General features: G+C 31.6%; 1 protein-coding gene and 1 long non-coding RNA gene across 4 annotated transcripts; one reads left to right on the top strand and one right to left on the bottom strand.

The window, feature by feature from the left end:
- The first annotated feature begins 8,669 nt into the window (after positions 1 to 8,669).
- On the top strand, positions 8,670 to 12,038 carry LOC142629665 (uncharacterized). 3 transcript variants are annotated; one of them, XR_012843093.1, is made up of 4 exons: positions 8,670 to 8,994; positions 10,972 to 11,072; positions 11,176 to 11,286; positions 11,577 to 12,038. It is a non-coding gene; the product is annotated as an uncharacterized LOC142629665 (long non-coding RNA). The 3 variants fall into 3 exon arrangements; XR_012843092.1 differs by having other exon boundaries at positions 10,811 to 11,072; XR_012843091.1 differs by lacking the exon at positions 8,670 to 8,994 and having other exon boundaries at positions 9,935 to 11,072.
- A 9,493-nt stretch (positions 12,039 to 21,531) lies between these two features.
- Positions 21,532 to 23,873, bottom strand: LOC142626832 (uncharacterized). The gene is made up of 3 exons (XM_075800540.1): positions 23,830 to 23,873; positions 23,605 to 23,699; positions 21,532 to 21,823 (listed from the first exon to the last, which is right to left on the bottom strand). The coding sequence occupies exons 2-3, from the start codon at positions 23,691 to 23,693 to the stop codon at positions 21,547 to 21,549; spliced, it is 366 nt and encodes a 121-aa protein (XP_075656655.1). The 5' UTR covers positions 23,694 to 23,699; positions 23,830 to 23,873; the 3' UTR covers positions 21,532 to 21,546.

The following is a 23,873-nucleotide window of genomic DNA, read 5'->3' as shown; positions in this document are numbered from 1 at the left end:
GTTAGAGTTGCTGTAGTAAAAAAGATGTGGAATAATTTGTGGTCCTAGAACTACTCAGAAATGTGTGGTCGCTGGCCTCTTGGAAAGTGGAGCAAAATATAAACTATAATCTAAAACTTTCAATAGTTATTAAACTTGACCTGGCTCAGCCAATCAAATCAATAACCTAGTTATTTAATTGGATTATTACTTATATAATTAACCTAGTAAAACTTGAAGGTTTTTTCGCAACCTTTGCAACTTGGATTGGTTGTTATGACCCCATCCGGATTGTAATTTTTAATAAAATTACATTGCAGTGCTATTTTCTGAATTTGAAGGGTAATGAAAATAAAAGATTTAAAATGAGGTTGATGTTTGACTTTTTAGTAAAGATAAAGTTTCAAGTTTTGGCTTAGAACGTAATCCATTAAATTAGAGCAATAAGTTATATACGAAATATGCATAAAATGTGACTTTGGAGTTTGAGACTTACGTTTATTCATAGAATTTTAAGATATAAAGAGTATAATGTAATATGATTTTATGACATCCTTTTATTTTAAATTAGTTGGCTTGCTTTTTATACTTAATTCTAATTAGTAATTTTGGCATGCCATTTTTTTAATCTTGAAGTTCAATTGGTGATTAATTGGTTGATCTAGAGACCAACGACTTGACTATTAAATCCCCAGTTAACGTCCAATCCGAATTTAATAACTATTCTTTCAAAGTGTAATGGATAGCGAATATTACATGCCTGGGAAGGCCATGAAATAGAGGCTGAGTGGGCCACATGCCAAGGAGAACAATTTGGATGGGATTGCGGCTCTCCTAACCTAATTATCTTTGTAAGGATTCTTAAGCTGCATAGGATTGGTGTGTTACCACCTGATACTTGCGAGTTGCGAATCTTGCGACGCTTTGTGTATCTATGTTTTTTTTTTTTTACCATTACTGAATAAAAGTCCCCATCTTTAATAAAAAAAGAGAAGCAGCTTACATTACAGGCATCAACAAGTTTTATGGACTAACGAGACATATTGCACCACTACTCAGCTCATCAGGGATTGCCAATGGCATCATGGCCCATGTGTGGTTGGATTAGGGGCAGAAGGTGGGACTGGACCTTTCTTCAATGGGACATATTGATCATCGCCATGAACGCTCGGACCAGCACTACTCATCTCATGGTTTCCGATGTGGGAAGGAGGGGAATACAGAAATGGCGGACCTCCTGGACCTAGAATCTCTCCTTTATTGGGTACATACTGGTCTTTGATCAATGCTGAAAATGATGACTGATTCTTCCTCCCCTCCACCTCCATGTTTGGATTCAGAGGCCGAGCTTCAGATCTATAAACAAAAGCAATATTTGTATAGAGCGCACACAAAAAATAAAATAGAGAAAGATAGTTTGCTAAAAAAATAAAGACTTCTAGAATTCTTTTTTTAAATTAAAACTGTGTTAAGTTCATTGTGAATGCTTTAACATGTTGTGTACTCAAGTCATAAAATTCTAAACCAGCCAAACCCGACCCACTCATATATTTTAATATATATATTTTTATAATATTATATAATTAATATATTTATTTTTAAATAACCAGCTCTTCCTATTTTATATCAAAGTCAATTAGTTCATACAAACCCTAGTAAATTACTATTGTTGTTTAGTCATTAATGTTGTTTGCCTTTAAAGACATTGATACTAATTTTTGAGTTTTTTAAATATATTTATATTTATAATTTTTTCTCCTCAATTTAATAATAATAATAATAATAATAATAATAATAATAATAAAAATTTCCAACTCATTGGTTCAATCTGACCCATGTGAGTTGGGTTAGGTTAGGTTGGACTTATGTGATGGGTTGAGTTGGATAGGGTTGAATTTTTTTTAACCCACCATGATGGGTTGGGTAAAAAAATCGTCTTAACTCGACCCAACCCGACCATGCACACCCCTAATAGTAGTAATAAACTCATGCTCCTTTAGTCCTTTTGTCTCAACTTGCCACCAGACATACTGTAAAAACATTATACAATATAAGCTAAATTACTATTTTAATCATCAAATTATTAACTAAATATCAATTTAATCCCTTAACTATTAATTATGTCAATTTAATCATTCAACAACTTTTAAAACCAAGTTAATTTCATTTTTAAATCGCTTTCTTTATTAAAATTTTAATAGAATTAATAATTAATATTGATTTCATTTCAAATTTTACACCTTCTAGAATAACATTTTAATGTATTTGTCACATCAATTCATTAAGCCCATTAAAATTTAAAAAGAAATGAGATCCATTGATAAATTTGACCATATTTCATACTTCTTAGTTGTTATTGAATAGGTGCTATGATAGATGTAAAAAAGATATAATTATGAACTGCTATTCCATCTTCTTACCACTTGTCACTAATTATATTGTAAAAGTTTTTTTTTTTTTTCAGAAAAAGAAAAGCTGATATATTCCACCTATCACACCCTCCATGAAATATATATATATATATATATATATATATATATATATATATATATATATATATATATATATATATGCAAATCTTTCAAAATCAATTAAACAAAAAAGAAAAAAACTCTCTAACGAGAATTGAAAGGACAACAAAAATGACATGTATCTCATGTATTCTTCCCCTTGTGAAATCAGTTCATTAATTATGAGAGAGAGAGAAAGAGAATAAATATATATATATTTAATTATTTATTTATATAAGATAGAATTCTACTTTAGCTTAATCTAAGTGTATATGTGTGTGAAACTCCCTCCTAGAGACTTGAGCCCCGGCTGTTGCCTTCCACACCCCATAAGCACTTATACTTATGGAGTGACCATTGCATCAAGGGTGTGCAGTGGTAAGATATTTATATTAAATTTATGATCATATAACTATTTTTTTTTTTTTTTAAATCTAAGAACAAGAAGCTAATATCCAGTAACACCATTTGTTTTAAGTAAGAAAAACAAAAACCGACCAATTAAAGATTTTTTGAAATCCACTTATTTTGTTGAATTTAAAATTTTTTTGCTAAAAGTACTGTAAATAAAAGTAAAAATTAGCTGAAATAGTACATTAGGACTTATGAATAGTACCAAAAAATACAGTAGATCTGATAAATAGTAGCAAAAATAAGCTAAATAATAAAATAAACTGAAAAAAAAAAAAAAAAAATTACCAAACACACTAAAAGTTCATTCATCCTGAACTGCAGCTCAGGTACAGAGGGAGGTGGAATTAAAATAGATTTTAGATTTATATCTTATTAGAACCAAGAAAGAAAGAAAGAAAAACATTTAGATGAACTTACAGAGTATGACATATTATAGTGGTTATAATGACACCCAGATTTGAATATTGAACATATCTTTTATCAATATTTCTTTAACAGAAGCATTTGAAGGAAAGTTGTGAAGTTATGCACTTATGCTTAATTAGAAGACCATATGGTTGCAGAAATAAGGTGCTTTCAATGGGGGATAACACGTTGAAGATGCAAAATTTTAAATCTACCCCAAAATACAGACTAGCCTAGGCACATCTGGCTTCAAAGGAATACCGGACCTTTGTTTGCAGCAGATGTAAATTGTAGTTACTTAGCACTGATGAGCTTGTTTCTTTTGTTTTAGGACTTGGGAGTTTATGTTGTAGTTTTGGGGTTTGGAGTTCTTGCATATGTTTTAGCAAAGTTCGTTTATTCATATAAGAATTAGAAAAGAAAACATATCGAAGGGTACTGAAGAAACTTACTGTTGAACATTGAAACCAAGAAGATAAGGGACAGTCACAACCAAGAAGATGAGGGACACCCATTGAAGATGTGACTGAGACCTATACATTTTTCTCTGTAATTAAGAAGAATTAACAGTGCATTTAAGCAAAGACATTCAAGGAAATTATGCAAATTCACAAATAGCAGAGATTCTAAACTCACTTAGAGATCTGTGTCCTCCAAACTTTGCCTCAGAGAGAGAAAGAGAGAGAGTTTGGGACAAAATGCATTAGCTAGAACATGTATTTATAGTTGGTGGTAGGAGAGGAGCAGGTAACATCGAAAATGATGTAACGTAAAGGAAGACATATTCCGTTAAATGGGTCCGTGGAAGGGACGACGTGAGTGGTTTCAATATCCTCGTTGTTGAGACTTCTGTCTATTTGATCACAAAGTCCTATCGTTTTGTCACAACTGTTTCAACTTTTCATGTTAGGTTCCGTTTAGTTCCGTTTAGTTAGACAATTATTTGAGAATTTAATTAAAAAAGTGTTTTTAAAATTTAAAACTCCATTTTACAAAAATTCTTTATAACATTTTTACAAACATTCATTTTAAAAAACACCTTTAATAAAAAATATATATTAAAAATTTATTGTGATGACTGTGGTTGCCATCTTTGTTTTTAAATTTTTTTTGGGCTTAAGTATAACTTTGTACATATATCATTTTCAATTCTCGTGTATCTTTTTTTTTTTTATATTATCATAAAAGAAATGTATATACTTTTATAGTATTGAATTAAATAGACACTCTATATAGATTCGATGCCTTGATACTTGATAGTCCAGCTATTAAAGGAAATATCAGAATACATAATAACATAAAAGTGAGTTCAAAATCAGGTCTAAAGCCTTCATACACCTTACAAGAGTTACTAGCTTTTGTAAAGGGTAAGTTGTGTAATATTATGTCTTTATCTCCATTCTCTGTGTGTGTGTTGTTCTGTTTACTTTCCTTCTCAAAAAACAAAAGAAACGTGGGCAGTCCCACATTGCCTAAGAGTGAGTTCAAAATCGGGTCTAAAGCCTTCATACACCTTACAAGAGTTACCGGCTTTTGTAAGGGCTAAGTTGTGTGATATTATGCATTTGTTCCCATTCCCTATGTGTGTTGTTCTGTTTACTTTTCTTCTCAAAAAAACAAAAAACAAAAAAACAAAAAACAAACGTATCTTACTATTGCTTTGAACTTCTGCTTAGAGGAACAAAATTAATTAATTCTTGAGATGGGCTAATTTCTCGAAGTGTGCGACTTGACTTCTGGCGGCTAGCCTTTGTCTTTGACTTGCATGCACGTCACTCTTGTTTGTTTTAGCCCACATTTACGCTATAGCTAGCTTTGGTTGGGCTGAGGCTTTGTCCAGTAGTGTTTGTTTAAAGTTAGTCCTTATTCCCTACCACGTTGTAGTTTTTTTTTTTAAAAAAAATAAATAAATAAAATTGAGTAGAAGACAACTTGAGTCGGCGGTTTTCATCTGAGTGCAGTTTATTGATCTTTTTATAAACACACAATTTTATAATATTTTCTGCAATAGTTTTTTTTTTTTTAACTATATCTATAATTAACAATCTATCACATTCAAATGTGAATTTTTTTTTAAAATATTTTTGTGTCTATATACTATATCATCTTATAACATATTATTTCAAAAAGGGTTGAGAATCTTGAGATAAAGACACGATGAATGGGGATGGTCCGTGAGCGACTATGAATTTAGGGCCATATCATTTAATTTAGGGTCATATCATTTATTTAATTTAGGGCTATATCATTTGAGAGAGAGAAAGAGAGAGAGATTTTGGATTTTTGAGCATGTACGTATCTTCTTTTTTTTTTTTTTTTTTTTTTTGAGAATCATGTACGTATCTTCATTTTGTTGTTATAGATTTTTCTTTTTTCTACTTCTGCAGGAATGGTCTGCTGTTGCTAGGACATGCTTCAATATTTTATACGCTAACCATGCATATATTTCTATATTTACTCAATATTTAAAGGGAAAAATTAATATCTCCAGCAAAAACTTTTTTTTTTTTTTTGACAAAGATGATAGAAGTATATTGATAAAAAAGAAAAAAAACTACATAAGTGAGAAAACAGAGGAGCTAGAACAAAGAAAAAAACTTATATTGTGTCTCTATATGCATGTTCTCCGAATAATATGACTATTTGACTAGGGTTAATCTTTAAGTTCAACCTTTTTTCTTAAAACATTGGATATCATAATGGGGGGAGAAAAAAAAAACATTTAGACCGTTCTTGCTCTTTCACATATTTTCAAGAACAATACAAACGTTGAAGATTAATGACTTGCTCTCTGGTTGCTATCAAAGTGTTAATTAAAATACTAAGAAAACAATATAATGATTTCCTATGTATCAATCAACCACTAGTTTATTATGTCAAAGTTAACCATTATTAAGCATCAGTAATTGGAAGAACCTATAATTTGTCCCCCAGATTCTCTCCAAATATAACTAGGGTTTAACTTTAACTTCAATGCTTTTAATTAACAAAATATAGAAAGAAAAAAAAAAAAAAAAACCATTCTTGCTCAATCACGTACTTTCAAGAAAACACAAAAATTGAAGATAAAAATAATAAATTACTTTCTTTGTTGCTATCAAATTATGAACTAAAATACCAAAAAGAAAATAGCTCCTAGTCCTTGATAACAATTAGCCACACGCAACATCTCAACCTATCCATTTATCACTTTGACAATTGAGAAGCATAAATTTGTAAATGCGTGATTGAATTGATACATTTATGCAAAGGTTCAGGGTCCTAGACTTTTTATTTTGCGTTTTATAGAGTTGAAGAGATTGGCTTTTAAATGATGCCACGTCACATGGACCTAATTGATTTGTGTGTCGGTGGAGTGTAGGCCAACTATGGGACAGGCTGGCCAATCCATTCGAGATGGTCGGCAATGAGTCAGGCATGTGGGGTAGGTGTCCTCGATATATGTCAAACACTTGAGCCGATTTTTGGGATTTAGATATGGTATTGCACAGGCAAGTACCTCTCTCTCTCTCTCTCTCTCTCTCTCTCTCATATATTTTTACATTTTTATTTTTTAACTTTAACTTTTCAACTTTATAAAATTATTTTTAAACTTTTTTTTTAAATTATTTTTAAACTTTTTTTTATTCAATTGTTCAAATTAAAAATTGTTTTTTTTTTCCAACTTTTAATCTCAACAATTCATTACTATTGTATTAACTGCAATACCAGCTGATCTCAATTCCAATTATGAGACGTCAAAAGTCATGGTTGACAGATGAAAATGTTAAAAAGCTAAAGATAATGATGAGTTTATATTTAATTTTAAGTGTGTGTTTGACATTAGCTTAAAAAATCAGTTTTTTTTTACAATTTAGCTTTTTTTTTTTTTGCTACTATTATGGGTCTCATGACACTTTTTGGTATTATTTATATATGAATCTCACTATACTATTTTAGTTACCTTTTTAATTTCATTTACAATACTTTCAACAAAAAATTTTCAGTTTCAGCTAAATAAGTTGTTTCCAAACGGACTCTAAGTTTGAAATTTAAAATATAGATATTAATGAAAGAGAAAAAGAAGTGATAAATCAATCCTATATAATTTCCTTCATCCCTTTTATATAATATTGAATAACCATGCGTGTATTTTTATTTTCTCTAACTGATGTGGAATTATAAAAAAGAGGAAAGTTATATATATATATATATATATATATATATATATATATATTGCTTATGATATTTGATCAGATTGTAAGAGTCATAATTAATTGTATGCTAGATGCTAATATCATGTTCCTTTGATTTACTCAGAAAAAGAATGTAACCTAGTTGTTAACCTTTTTTGTCAGAAAGGAAAAGAGGTAACCCTAAATGAGATGAGATTTGAATAATCAAGAGCAAGAAGCAAATGAGATGAGAATCATGAGACAATAAATGTTTTTCCTTTTTGAAAGGTAGATGTTAATCCTAGTATTGCTAGCTTTATTATCACTCACAAATCTTACATATATGTTGAAACATTACTGTAATTTGGAAAGAGCATATATATATATACACACACACGCATGGAATGCATTAGGATGAGTCTTGTAGAAGTGCTTATTTGCTTAAAGTACTATTATAAAAAAGAAAAGAGATTCTTAAAAAATTTTATTTTTATTTTAAGTGTGTAACTAATCGCCAAATAAATTTAAAAAGTAGAAAGAAGAATTTTTTTTTTTTTTTGGGTCAAACGCGTAAACGCAGTAGATGTGTGAAGGCGCCCACCATGTTATAGGTCATAGGTCATAGGTCATAGGTCATAGGTCATAGGTCATAGGTCAGCAAACGTGTCGAGAAAAAAAATTGATATCCTCTGGCTTTCTTTGAACTTTGAACCCAATCAATGTCCTTAACCTTAACCAAGGCTGCAAGGAAATTGTTCTCTGGGTTCTAAGTTCCGACAGACCTAACAAGCTAGTTATACACGGTAGGAAAAATATATATAAAATAAGCGGAATTTTTTTTTGAAAGTGCTATAGAAAAAAGTTGTATACAATTTCAACTAAGAAAATCAAATATTGAAGCATAATAATAATTTAAAATAACATTATGAACAAAAATTCATTTAAATGTAAGTTGCGATAATTTTTTAATGCCATGCCGTAAAGAAAAATATTTCACCAAAATCATCAACTAGATTTATAAAAAAAACCATAATTTCAATGGTAATCTATATATATATATAACTGAAGCTCTACTTGCTCCACAATTTTTCACGTTAGTACAATATTAAAAAAAAACATAAACTAAAAATAAATAAATAAAAGGTTTCACGCAACATAAAACTTTTAAAACCCGATAAACACAAAACCTAATCTCTGTCTTCTCCTTCCTCAATCAAAACCCACCATACCCACAAACCAACGAGATCTCCTTCCTTACACCCTATTTCTCTCGTTCCCTTTCTCCTTTCCCGTTTCACCCACAACTACCACAACTCAGCAGGCAGCAGCAGCACCTCCACCACCCACAACAACCACAACACACAAACCACCATAATCAGACCATATCAAATCCCACGCCCCCCTTTTCTCAGCCTCTCCGTTTATTAAGTTCCAAAATCAACCAAAACTTCAACTTTAAACACGCTCATTTGCAATTTTCTCTGAAGATCATCACCGCCCCTCCAACCAAATCAGTGGAGGCAAATTTTTTGGTAATTTTTTTAAAAAAATTTATGTTTCCAAGCACAACCCATTTGAATACTAATTGTTTTCGTAGCCCCATCACATTTTGTATTCCAATCATGCTTAAATTTAGAAATAGTTTTGTATTGTAAATATTTATAATATTTATTGGCTATTCTTGGCTTTGTATTATTGAAATTTTTGTTGTTGTTATTATTATTGGCTATTGTTGTTGTGTCGTGTGAGAACTGAGTTTTCTTTTCTATGGTTATGTATATTATGGTTGCTTTGTTGAGTATTCACACACTAAATCTAGATTAAAGGAACTATATTCTTATTTTAAAATTTTTGTAATTAGGACTTTTGATTTATAGAAGTTATTATTATTTAAAAACTTTCATCAATTATTAATACTATTTGGGTTGTTGGTTTTAATTAAGGTTGAATGATAAAAAGCAGAGCATGATAGAAGACATCTACAACACCTAAAAGCAGAAAAGGCGGAGAAATAATTGAAAGGGTTTTTTGGTATTGGTATTGGCGGAGGAATTTGGGTTAGCGTATGCTGGCAGACCTATGTGTTTTAGTTTTTTATTTTTTATTTTTTATTATTTAATGGTTTTTGCTTTGTTTCTTAGGTTTAGATGGTCTATCCTTGATCACTGTTAAAATTTGTTGTTGTAGCTTGAATGTTGTAGTGTAGTCATTTGACAAATGCAAATTAATTGTTATTTAATTTTGTTGCTTTAAATTTTAAGGTGTTAAAATCTGTTGAATAAGTTATAATGATCATTACAATAGAATACTTGCTTTCTAAATCTAAATCAAATGACTAGAAGATTGTGCTTTATGTTAGTTTGGGATTTTCATTTGAACATATATTATGTTGGTTGTGTGTTTTATGCAGTTTAGCTTCTTGAAAATATGTTTTTGGAATTGCAATTTCAACAGAATTATTAATTTTTTGTTCCAATTTTGTTTTAGGTCTTTTTGTTCTGTTATAGTTTTCAGTGATTTGATTTCAATTTCTTTTTTTTTTCTTTTTTTTGGTAATGAATATGTGTTGTGCAAAGAGAGTTGGAGAGAGATCTATGGGAGACCCTTCACTACTGTCAAACCAGTCTCCTTTAGTACTAATGAAGAGATTACCGTATTAATTGTTAATCTGACACAACCGGATGAAGCATGGAGTCGAATATTATGTACCAGAGATTGTTCTGGTATTGGATAGATTATTTTTCTTCTCCTTTAGTTTTATACTCTTGCACAGATTGTTTGTTCTCTCTTCCGTTATTATTACTATTTTTTTATCTGAATGCAACCAAATGACCAATCTTTGGGACTTTAGCATATTTTTTATATATGTTTTATCTAATTATTAGGTGTCTATGTGTTGCGAGGAACTGGAGCATGACTATGAGAAGAAGAATGAAAAGCCACTTCATTCTGCATATTTTATAATTTTAATGGGAACCCAAATAGTCAAAATGAATCTAAGAGGAGATATGCAAAACTTGAAATCTTTGACTTTCAATTCTTTTATTTGTTTGTATATTATATGACTAAACATGTACCAAACATTGACTTTGTTATCATGTCATTGTTCATAATTGTTGGCGCATTCTAAGAAATCACAATGTGTATCACTATTGAACTCTTTTCTCTGTAAAAAGAAGGGGTATTTGGTATCAGATGCTGACTGGTAAAAATAAGCTGAGTGGGTGTGTTTTGTTTGATTAAATGATGGAGATTGCTGACAAATTGTTTCTTATGATTTTGTGTTTATTTGTGTCTTACACATTACAATTGGGTGTTGGATTTTGAAAATTTTCTTGGTTTAAATAGTTGAAGGATGGGAGAGAGGAAGGTGCTAAGCAAATACTACTCACCTGTCTTCAACCCAGAGGCTTGAGGGGTCAAGCACACATGATGCTTCCCATAAGTAGATGCTATTGGTGACAATTATTTAGGTATTCGAAGGTTCTGATTTTGCTGCGAATGTACAGATGCTTTGCCGAGCTTACCATCAAGACTGACCCACAAAATTTCAACAATATTGTTGAGTCTGGTGCTACCAGAAATTTTGAACCTGTGTGAAGAGGATGAGGTAAAATAAAATAAAATAAGTACAAATCAAATTCTTGCAATATTTTGTACATATAACATGGTTTTTGACTAAATATTTTGATTATATTCTTTTAATTCATTAGGCAGCAGAGACAATAACCATAAAAGAGAAGTTGGAGAGATGGAAGATGCAATGAAATCTTTAGAGAGCAAAAACCTTGGATTTGAAAAGAAAAATGGACATCATTACTAGGGTAGGCTATCATCTCATAGTGCCACAAATGGAATCTTTAAGTCTTAAATAGACTGTGTAAATTTTAAGATTACATGATGATAGATTAAAGTAGAAGGCCATGAAGGTTGTCTTTGGCCTTTTAGGTATAAGTTTTTATTTTTTGGGATGCTCTTCAAAGCATATACTTGGTTATGTGAAGGCAATGTTGCTTTTTTCCTTCAAATTCACTCACTTTCTTAAAGTAATTTTTATTTTCTTCAGTTTATAATATTTGGGTCTTTACTTTTCGTTCAACTTTTATGGGTGCAGTTCTTTTTCTTATATTTCATGGACTTAATCGGCAGACAAGGTACCCCCACATGGTACTACTCTTTCTTATCAATTTTCAGCTTCAATCTTCTTGGGTTTAATCCTTATTCAAATATGTTAAAACTTTTAAGGTTTTTGTTTTAATTGGTGGTAGTTGAGACTTGAGTGAGGATCTTGCAAAATATTCCAAAGTGTTAGAAGTAGGGGCTAATGGATTGGGCTATGAGATGCTAAAAGACTTGGCTCTGTCAGGTTTCCAAAATCTCAAGGTTATAGACATTATTGGCTTCAAGGCTCTTTATTGTATGCATTTTCTTATGAGACATTTTGGCTCTATCTTTGTATTCAATATTGAAGTTAGGGTAGTTAGATGTATAGTTTAGTGATCTAGGGAGGTGGATGAAAATTGTAATTGGGTAAGATACTTGGCAGATTCTTCCAAACATTGTGCTTTCAATTGGAGTGACTAATTGGTTGCTATATATAAAGCTCAACTTGGACATTGATGCTGAAATATGTTTGAGGAATTTCATCTTATTTTAGTTTTTTGTGTTGCTCCTTTTTCAGATAATGATTCAAAATAGTTGTTTCTTCAAGTAATTCTATTTGAAACTGAGGTAAACTACGTATAGTTTCAATAATGCTTTATAGAAAGAGAATGATTGAAACTTTACTTTTAGTTTTAATATAGAGCTATATTCCATTTGCAAAGAGATGTTGACTTCAATTCCATTGATGATTTACAAAAGTCCCTTCTCTATACCTATTATCAAAAAGTTATTTATGAAATGTTTTCCACATTTTCATTTGACCCTTTGACAATAGATTAATAGTTTTGTACATTAGCTATGATGCCACTTAGGTTGATTACTTGATGAAAAAATTAGTCTCTTATTGGTTCTTTTTTTATATATAAATTTTTACTATGTGATTTCTTAATTATCTTTTTATTTAACTAGTCCATGCATCGCACAGGTTAGCAACTAGTTACAATAATTGTAAAGCATTGGATTAATGGAGAGTCCAATATCATACATAAGTACAACACGAGGATTGAGCATGCAGAACTTAGTCAAGTTAAAAAATTTATAAAAAAAAACAGAAAAGAAAATACTCTCTGTTTTTGTTGACCTATCTATTTAGATTGAATACTATAATAATTTATTATTTTCCTCTCATAGTTTATCTAATTTAATTTTAGTTAATAATTCATTATAGGGTATTGAAATTGTTAGGTTCTAAAGATTTAGATTAAATATTTAGAATCATGGTTGTAATATGTTGGCAAACTGAGAGCAAAACTAGTCTAGTCCAAGTGTTTAGAGCGTGCTTAAAAAAGTGTATTACAAGATTGCAAAGTCCAGCTAATTGCAAAAAAGAGAATTCAAGTTCTGTCATTCTCAATCGATCAAGAAATAGACTCAACCGATCGAAAATTGTAGATAGTGTTTTTTATGCAGAAGGTTATTTCAGTCCATTCCATACAAAAATGTTTAGGGTTTCACTTAAACTTCTATAAATATAAAAAGAAAACCTTAGCTACGTTTCGGAGACTTTTGGAAAACTTGTGTGTTACTTTTTGTGAGATTTGAGAGGTTCTGTACATCCTAACGACACAAGATTCTACCATAGCTAAAACTATAATCAAGGATTGATAGAACTAATTGTCGCATTCAAGATCAACTACTGATGGTGATTTAAAACCTTTGAGTAGAGTCTCAAAGTCACAAGTAAGGGTGTGCTTGTGTTGTTGTTAATCCAAGAAGAGAAAGAGTTCGTGGATTCGGAGCTTGCACGTGGTCATATCAGTTAATTACTACATGAAATAGCATTAAATTTAAGGTTAAATCTTTTGTAAAAACTTCAATTCTCTTATAGTGGATTTGGTATACCTTGAGGATAACTAGGTCAAATATTTCCCAGGTTTTTACCTCAAAACGGGTTAGTTTCATTGGTTTTTCTAGGTAATCATATCGTGGTGTTATTTACTTTTTCACAACTTTGCATGATATGATTTATTTGTTTTAACCTAGATTTGAAAATTAATCTAAGTAATCACTTGGTTAATAAATTAGGTAAAACAATCTGTTTAAGGGGTCTAAACAAACTCTCAATTGGTATCAGAGTAGGTTATTTCTTGTTTTTAGGTATCTTTACCTAGAGTTAACCCTTAACTCCTGCTATCATGGAACACAGATACTCTCTTGTGATCCCCCCCCTTACTTTGATGGAAATAACTATGCTTACTAGAAAGTTAGGATGAAAGCCTTCTTGAAATCAATTGATGAGAGAGCATGGTTGTCTGTTGAGAATGGTTGGGAAAGACCAATTACTGCCATTAGTGAATGGTCTACTGCCCAAAAGGAAGCAACAAGCTTTAATAGTAAAGCTATGAATGCGATATTCAATACTGTTTCCATTAAAGAGTTTAAGAGAATCTTAAATGTGGAGATTTGCTCACACTACATGGAACATCTCGCAAACTGTGCATGAAGGCACTAAGGCAGTAAAGATTAATAAAATGCAACAATCGACATCTAGGTTTGAAAGTATTAGAAAGTCTAAAGATGAGTCTTTTGATGAATTCTATGCAAAATTGAATGATATTGTTAATTCTGCTTTTGATTTGGGTGAAGTCTATGGTCAACCTAAAATTGTTAGGAAAATTCTTAAATATTTGATTGAAGACTTTAGACCCAAAATAACTGTCATCACTAAAATTAAAGATGTTGACTCAATCCTTGTAGATGAACTAGTAGGATCTCTTCAATCATATGAATCTGATTTACCTAAAACTAATAAATCCAAATCTATGGCATTAAAATCTGTTGATGATGTTGATGATTGTGGATTTGATGATGAACTATCATCTACTGAGATTGCTTATCTTGCCAAGAACTTTAGAAACTTTCTGAGAAACAATAATAGGAGGGCAAGAAATAGAAGCACTACTGATTCTAGGAATATTAAGAAGAATGACACTACTAAGAACAATAATGGTGAGAAATCAAAACAAAAAGTAGGTCAATCTTCAAATAAATCTTTAGGACAACAGTGCTATGGTTGTTAAGGTTATGGCCATATGAAATCTGAGTGCCCAACTTTCTTGAGGTCAAAAGCTAAGGCTATGGCTGTTTCCTTGAGTGATGATGAAGTTTTTGATTATGAGTCTAAAAGTGAACAAGAAGGAAACTTCATAACTTTCACAGCTACTGTTGTAGTAAGTGAAATGGAGACTGGTAAGGAGAACATTTCTGATGGGGAACTCTCAAAAAGTGCAGATTTGCAGGAAGCTTACATCAAACTTTGCAAGATAGCAACTAAAGATGCTATGAGTGTGGAATTAAGTTTGAAAAAGATAAAAATTCTTGAACTGGAAAAGAAAAATTTTTTGTTGAAGTTGTTTAATGCTAATGAACTCCTGAACTCTGTTAAGATTGAGAACATGTCTTTGCTTGAAAAAATTAAGAGTTTAAAATTAGAATTATCTGTTGCTGGAGAACAAATAGATAGAACTTCTACCTCTAAACTAGAAGAGATGTTACATGTTCAAAAGTCTATTTCTGATAAGACTGATCTAGGGTTTGTTGAGAATGGATCTTTTACTATTGTGAATGCTCCTAAGTTTGTTCCGGCTACATCATCTTCTTCTGTTCGTCAAACTTCTACTAATGTTAAGGTTCATAAGGTAGTAGCACCTATTTCTAGAAGAACTAGAGTAGATCTTAGTGAGTCTGAGCCCAAAAAGTCTAATCATTCTAGAAACAAGAAAAACCACAAACCACAGTGGTTTTGTCACTTTTGTGGCAAAGCTGGGCATACAAGACCTAATTGTTTTAAGCTGCAAGCTTTAAAGCAAACTCCCAAACAAAATGTGCATGTGTCAAAAGCACAAGATCATGTTGCACTTATTCATGAGTTGGTGAAGGTTCTTAAGCTTTATACCAATGCTGGAGCTGACATTAGGAATAATCCCAACTCCAAGGCTACATTTAAAAAGGTTTGGATGCAAAGGACTCAATCTTAGTGAGTCTATCTGACATGGTCCTTGTGTTAATTCTTTCTATCTTTTGTGACCAAAAATTTTTTTTCTTTAGGATTGCATTTGCATTACATTCATACATTGCATTCTAGGTTTGTTTTGTTTTTAAGTTTTTTTTTTTTATATATATTGAAAATTGAAAAAAAAAAAGGAGGTTTTTGTATTATACATCTTCAAGATGTGTAATTGACATTGGCCTATGAAATTCACATTTCATGACTGTATATCTTGTTTAGTTTTGATGAGCGTATTCTAAACTTTGCTAGTTTGTGCTATGTAGTGCTTATATTGTGTAAGTTGTTTATGATTTTTAAATACATGCTTTTGATTTTGAAGTCACATACTTTTGATTGTATGGACTAAAAAATCCTAGGAAAAATGCATAAATAACCATCTCATCACTGTTACTTGTCAATCATAAACATTTGTGTATAAATCATAAAAGCCGTGCTCAGTAAGGTATAACACTTGCACAACAAAATTCTTAAGGTGTTATTGTACATTAGCTAAAAGAAGCAAAAAGAAAAATATGCTTCAAAAGAAAAAGAAAAATTAAAATCAATAATAAAAAAATGCATGATTACAAGCGCGTTTTCAAGGTGATGTGAGAGTTATATGATGCAAATCTTTAGGTGATAGTCACTTTCAAACCTATGTGATGAATGATGTAGAAAGTGTGTTTATTCTCTGTTTACATATCACCTTATGAGTATCTCATGTACTTGCTAATTGCACACACCACAAACAAAACTTTGTTAAATTTGGTACGTATAATTGTGTTGTGATGTTTTGTGGCCTACCAAAGTTAAATTTCTTGAAATGTTTAATGCATCTCTGGGGAGTGAGAAAAGAAAAGAGTGATGAATTTGATAAAGTTGAATTACCTTTTGAAAAATTTGATTTTGAAAATCATTTGAAGTCATGAACATACATGTCATATCATACAAAAAAAATAGTTTTCAAATGTTTCTGTAGAAAACGTTTTTCTAGAATTTTTGAAAATTTTTTGTTCTTTGAAACTCGACCTATCAAGTCTATTCTTCAATCGATCGAAATGTGAAGGAAAAAAAAAAACTGGATTTTCTTTTAAAAGTCTCGGGTTGTCCCGATTCCTCTGGACCGATCAAGCCTATTTTTATGTTGTTTTCGATTCCTGCTCGATTCCTCTCAACCGATCGGATTTCAAAATTCTGAAACATGTAGGAATCAGATCTAACTTTTTCAAAAGTTCTTTTTGTCTATCTCTTCGATCCCTCTCTCGATTCCTCATCCAAATTTTTTTTTTTTTGTCTTTTTCGTGGTCAAAGCTTTCAAGGTTTTCTTCATCTATATTAGGACAAACCTTTATACCCTTTCTTTTTCATCATATTACATGTTTTCGTGCATTTTTCAATGATTTTTAGGGATTTTTGCACATTAGAAAATTTACGGGTTTTGATGAAAATTGAGTTTTTGTCCAACTCTAAAACATGAGTTTTTGTTCATGCATCATTTAAACATGATTCACTTGCTTTAATTTCAAAAAATTTAAGTTTTATTGGAAATTTCGAAATTAGGGTTCTAAGTTCTTGAGAATTTGGGGATTTTGTGAAATTGGACAAAATTGCGTGAAATTGGCTAATGTTGTTGATAAATTAAGTAAAATTATAACTTGTTTTATACATGTGGTGTTGTTCAATTGATCAATATAAGTATTTTTGAGAATTAGATTTTTCAAAATTGGAAATTTTTCTATAATTCTTAAATTTACCTTATCAATTTTACAAATTGTGATGATTTTGGAATGTGTAAGAACATTAGATCATGCATCATACAAGATTAAATGTCATGCATCATATAGGTTTTAAATTTGCATGTTTTGTCGCTAATCCTTCTTATGCAGTCTGCCCTTAGTTTTTGTTTTGTTTTGTTTTGTTGTTTTTGCTCTTAGACATGGCTCTTAAACCTAGTGGGAAATTTAAGACTAGAGCTAAAAGGACCCTTGGTTCTTCCTCTTCATCTATTTTTGTTGTAGGAGTTAGGTTTTTGTCTGATAAATGTGGGGAAACCTATGAGACCTTGAACAAATATAGGTCAATCTAGGGTGAAAGGAGATACTTTTGAGTGAGTTAAATCTATCTATCCGTAGGACTTTTTGTGGCTAAGAACTGGGTTTCATTGTGTGAGTTGTCTGATACTCCTCTTGCTGCCTTGATTAGAAAGTTTTACTCTAATCTTTTTGTTTATTCTGAGGACACTGGTGGTCGTTATTTGACTACTTGGATCCGTGGTCAAGCGTTTACTATATGTAAACAAGTTGTTTATGAGGCTTCAGGAGTACCCATAGTTCATAAACTAGTTTATCCTTACACTGAGTTTCCCTCTGTAGATGATATGATGTCCCTTCTTTGTGGTCATCCTATTTCTTGGGGATCAAAACCAAAAATCAACTCTTGTGAGTTTACTGAGCTTAACTCTTTATACTTACGGATCACTTGTCATAAAATCTATCCTATCTCTCATGTTCATACAATACCCATAGAGCGTTGTGCTTCTCTATATGCTCTTATCACTGATGGTTCTATGTGTTCTCCCTCTATGTTTATTCAGACTATTGTCGATGTCTATAGGGTAAGAGCAAAGGTCAAAAGTTTTTCTTCCCCTTGTTCATTTTTAGGATTTTGAGATATTAAGAGATGTTTGAGTCTACTTCCCTAGAGTTAGTACATATTATGGCCCCCATAAGAACTACCTATCTTATACAACGACAGACACAGATGAAGAGTGCTAAGCCAAGCACTAGGACGTCTAAGAGACCAAGAGGAGATGCTTCTACTACCTCTGGTGTCATGCCTGCTACTGAGGAGACTTATGTGGATCCTACTGTTGCTGTGGATCCTGCTGGTCGTCCTGAGGATGTTGATCCTTCAGGAGCTCCTCCATTGTCACTTCAAGTTGTGATGTAGTCTATCATGATGTCTCAGATTGCTCAAGGATAGCTGCTTAATGAGCTATTGACTGAGGTTGCATCATTACGAGTTGACTTCTCAGATTATAGGAGTTCTTTTCCACCACCTCCACTCTTTGAGAACTGACTTTGCCTTTGGCAGTATGTAACAAAAAAGGGGAGTAAATGTATGCATATAGGGGGAGCATATGTACTTTGTTTAGGGGGAGTACTTTGTTTTTATTGTATTTTGTTTTATTCAATTTGATGTATTTCTGTTTTTAGTTATTTTCTTTGTTTCACTCAAACTTTGATGTGATGAGATTATGATAGTTGATTATTCTGAGGTTATTCATTTTGATGTGTTTACTATCTACTTGTGTGTTTTGGTGATTTCAAATTTTAATTTCTGTTTAGAATGTTTAACTATATTTTCCACACATGCATTTATGAGTTGTTTTCAATGTTTCAAGAATTTACAGGTTAAATGTTTCAATAGTTGCTGATTATACTAGCAACTAATAGTTAGTAGTTGTGTAATATATGTATTAGGACAATAACTTGTATTTGAGCTGGTTTTTATTTAAGCATTACATTGGTATGTGTTTTGTCACAAATTGCCAAAGTGGGAGATTGTTAGGTTCTAAAGATTTAGATTAAATGTTTAGAATCATGGTTGTAATGTGTTGGCAAACCGAGAGCAAAACTAGTCTAGTCTAAGTGTTTAAATTGTGCTTAAATAAGTGTGTTACAAGATTGCAAAGTCCAGCTGATTGTAGAAAAGAGAATTCAAGTTTTGTCATCCTTGACCAATTGAGAAATAGGCCCGACTAATCAAAAATCACAGATAGGGTTTTTTCTGTAGAAGATTATTTCAGTCCATTCCATACAAAAACGTTTAAGGTTTCACTTAAACTTCTCTACATATAAAAAGAAAACTCTCGCTACGTTTTGGAGACTTCTGGAAGACTTGTGTTTTAATCTTTGTGAGATTTGAAAGGTTCTATACCTTCTAACTACACAAGATTCTACCGAAGCTAAAACTATAATCAAGTATTGGTAGAACTAGTTGCTACATTCAAGATCAAATACTGATGGTAATCTGAAACCTTTGAGTATAGTCTCAAAGTCACAAGTAAGGGTGTGCTTATGTTGCTGTTAATTCAAGAAGAGAATGAGTCTGTGAATTCGGAGTTTGGACGTAGTTGTGCCAGTAAGTTACTACATGAGGTAGCATTAGATTTAGGGTTAAATCTTTTGTAAAACTTCAATTCTCTTATTGTGGATTTGGTTTACCTTGAAGATAGCTAGGTCAAATCCTCCTCAGGTTTTTACCTTGAAATGAGTTAGTTTCATCGGTTTTCCTAAGTAATTATATTTACTTTTCCGTAACTTTGCATGATATGATTTATTTGTTTTAACCTAGATCTGAAAATTAATCTAAGTAATCACTTGGTAAATAAATTAGATTAAACAATCTGTGTAAGGGGTCTAAACAAACTCTTAGAAATAAATAATTTTAATATTAGAGCATGCATCTTTATGATCTTCCAAATCTTATTACTTAATGTTTATTTCCAAAATTTAAGATCTCTGGTCAAGAAGCACTAGTTTACACCCACAAGCTGGTCTTTGTCAAACTTTGCACATGTCCGAGTCAAATTTATCAATGGATGAGTTTTTAATCCTTCATATTCAAAAACGAGGCCTCTGGCTAAATACTGTCTATTCTTAAACTTCTAATTTGTGTACAACTTGGGCACAAGCACAATAACCTAATTATCATTAGAGAATATGGTCAAACTTATCATTCTTAAGCTAACTTCAGTATTTGAAAGAAAGTATGTTTTAACTTCTTCTTTTTGAGGAAATATGTTTTAACTTTAACTTCAAATCTTAAACTCTACTTTTCCACGATAAAGAAAATAACCTAAGAAAATAAGTTCATCCAAATGCATATTTAGAGGTGCAATTCCCATAAATAAAAAATATATAAAAATAAAAATAAAAAAGAGTAGAACTGTTGGATATTTTTTTGAAGGAAAAGTTTTTGAATTTTTATGCATAGACACATTTGGATTTTGATGTTCAAGAGTACTTTCAAGTGGTTTTTCCACCGCTGGAATGGCTACCCATCGTGACAAGTGACAACGGTATTATTAAGATCTCTCAAGAAGGATTAGGTTACAACCAGAGTTGATCTTTGTTAAACTTAGCACGTGTCCGAGTCAGATTTATTGATGGATATGAGTTTTCCATTTCTTAACTTCCTAAAGTGAAGTACGTAGGCACCGATCGACGTGATTAACCTAATCACTCTAGTGGATTTTGTCAAACTTATTAGCACCGTATGTGTGATTCTTAACCTTTCATAATATTTTGGAAGATGAAAAAATTGAATTGATTTCTGCCTTGCTATCAAATTATTAATAATTAGAAATATATACTAAGAAAATTAACGATAGTTCATGGCTTGATTTGTGCATAAAAAGCTAGCCCTGGGTCGCTGCCAATAGGTGTCAAGGTGTGTTGCGATGTGCTTGGCGATCATGGCGTCTTGCCAGCAAGCAATGCTAGCATAGCCAATTACCGTGGCTTGCAGAGTGGTCTGGTTAGCTAGCTATGGCGTCCCAGCAAGCCACGTTTGAAACTGAAAGTGACTAAAGAAATTAACCAAGTACTAAATATCGCATAAGTTCATGTAGTTCTACTGCTGAAGCTAGCAAAAGAATATATAATATCTGTTTTTCCAAGAGATTGAAATTAAACAATAATTACAGGCAATAATGAAATAAATGTTTATAGCTTGGTTCTTTTTTACATGCACTAACAGGAAATTTTTCACCACTACTCATATAAATCAGGGGTTGCGAATTGCATCATGGGAGATTGGATTAGGGGCTGAAGGTGGGACTGGACCTTTATCAAGTGGAACATATTGATCACCACCATGAACCCTCGAACCTGCACTCATCTTATGGTTTCACCACTACTCATATAAATCAGGGGTTGCGAATTGCATCATGGGAGATTGGATTAGGGGCTGAAGGTGGGACTGGACCTTTATCAAGTGGAACATATTGATCACCACCATGAACCCTCGAACCTGCACTCATCTTATGGTTTCCGATGTGGGAAGGAGGGGAATACAAAACTGGTGGACCTCTTGAATTCTCTCCTTTATTGGCTACGTATTGGTCTTCGACCAATGATGAAAATGATGATGGATTCTTTCTCCCCTCCACCTCCATGTTTGGATTCAGAGGTCGAGCTTCAGATCTACAATAACAAATGTAACATTTGGATGAAGCACACCTCAAATAGAAAGTTTGTTGGAGTTTGTATAAAAAAATAGTCAACTAAAATAGAAGTTTACTGTATATTTTATTAGCTCCATCAAATAATTCCATTAAAATTTAAATATAGAGGAAAACCAAAGATGAAATTGACTTTGTTTCATGAACTTTTGAATATGTAAACTGTTACTGATGAAAAAATGATGGTAACAATGAATTCATATTCTTTCCAATCAAAACTTGCCCCTAATCACATTGTAAATATATATATATTGATAGAATAAAAAGTTGATATTTCCCACATCACACACACTACACGACATACATGCAATCTTCGAAAATTATTTAACCAAAAAAAAAAAAAAGTAAAAAGAAACTCTCTAATGGGAATTGAAGGACAACAGCACCAAGATATATCTTATGCTGGATGCATGTATTTTTCCCCTCATAATGGATCCACACGGCTGTAGAATTCACCCAAAGAGGATATATATATGAAATTATGATATAATTCATATTGAACAAGAAGAAGAAGTAGAAAAAAAAAAATCCAAAAACAAGAAGCTGAGAAAAACTATTTGTTTTAAGTGCTTTTTTTAATTTTTTTTTTTTTTTAAAACTCCATTAAAGCAATTAAAATTTCATTATCCATTAATTTATCCCTAAATATTTATTTCTCTTTACATTTTACCCATATTTTCCCACTGGCCAAAGTATCTAAAAAATGAACTTAGTACTACAAAGTTAAAATGTTTTTTTAAAGAAAAATATTCTCAAAATTTAAAAAAAAATTAAATACATGTTATATAGCTGAATGAAAACTCATCTTCCTTCACATTCTAGATACCAAAATACCATAAAACCTAAAACTTTAATCTAAACCCACATTTCCTTTCTCCACTTTCCATCTTCTTTTCCCACATTTTCCCATCATCGATCCAAAAAGACAGTAAAAGCCGATATTGCACTATAAAATCAATTTTCTTCAAATATAAAAGCATCTAGAGAGAATTGTACGGACAACCCAGATTGCAATCTGTTCATATTTTTCATCAAATCTCCAACCCAAAACCGCATAAAACCAAAAACTCTACTTTGCTTTACGTTTTCCCATAATCCAAACTGACACTACCCCGCCATAACCATAATCAGAATTAAACCACAATAAAAAAAAAATAAAAACAAAACAAAACAAAATGAAAACCCTAAAGAGATATGCATGGAGAGGCAAGCGAGAGAAGGCCAAATGCAAGCGAGGGGAAATTAAAGTATATTTGAGATTCATATCCTATTAGAACCAAGAAAAAAAAAACCAAAGGAATCTTTTAGATGAACTTTTAGGGTATATGGCATATCTAATATCTAGCTATATTGGTTATATTGAAACCCAAATTAAAAAAGATGAACATATCTTTTATCATGCTTCTTTATGAGAAGAATTTGAAACAAGATTGTGAAGTTATGCTTCAATAATGGATAAGAATGTTGAAGATGCAAAATTTCAAATATACTCCATTGCAGACTAGTCACTAGCCTAGGAAACATCTATCACATCGGACTTCAAAGGAACTTTGTTTGTAGCTGATGTAAATTACAGTTCCATATCACTGATGACCTTGTTTCTTTTGTTTTAGGACTTGGGTTTTTATGTTGTAGTTGTTGAGTTTGGAGTTCTTGTATTTTGGTCCCATGTTTTAACAAAAATCGTTCATTCATATAAAAATAACAAAAAGAAAAAAGAGAAAGGGTATTGAAGAAACTCACTTTTGAACGGTGAAACCAAGAAGATGAGGGAGAATCACAACCAAGAAGATGAGGGACAACCATTGAAGATCTGGCTGAGACCCGTACATTTTTCTCTGTGGTTATGAAGAACTAACCTGGACATCAATAGGTAAAGACATTTAAGCAAAATTCACAGTGCATGTAAGCAAAAACATTCAAAAGAAATAATAAAAATTCACAAAGCAGCAGAGATTTTAAGCTCACCTTGCCAACTTTAACCTTGAAACTGTGCTTGAGAGAGAGAGAGA

Source organism: Castanea sativa, chromosome 3 (assembly GCF_040712315.1).
Source record: "Castanea sativa cultivar Marrone di Chiusa Pesio chromosome 3, ASM4071231v1".
Taxonomy (NCBI): Eukaryota; Viridiplantae; Streptophyta; class Magnoliopsida; order Fagales; family Fagaceae; genus Castanea; species Castanea sativa.
The sequence above is the reverse complement of the archived record's forward strand: the minus strand, read 5'-3'. Positions and strand labels throughout refer to the sequence as shown.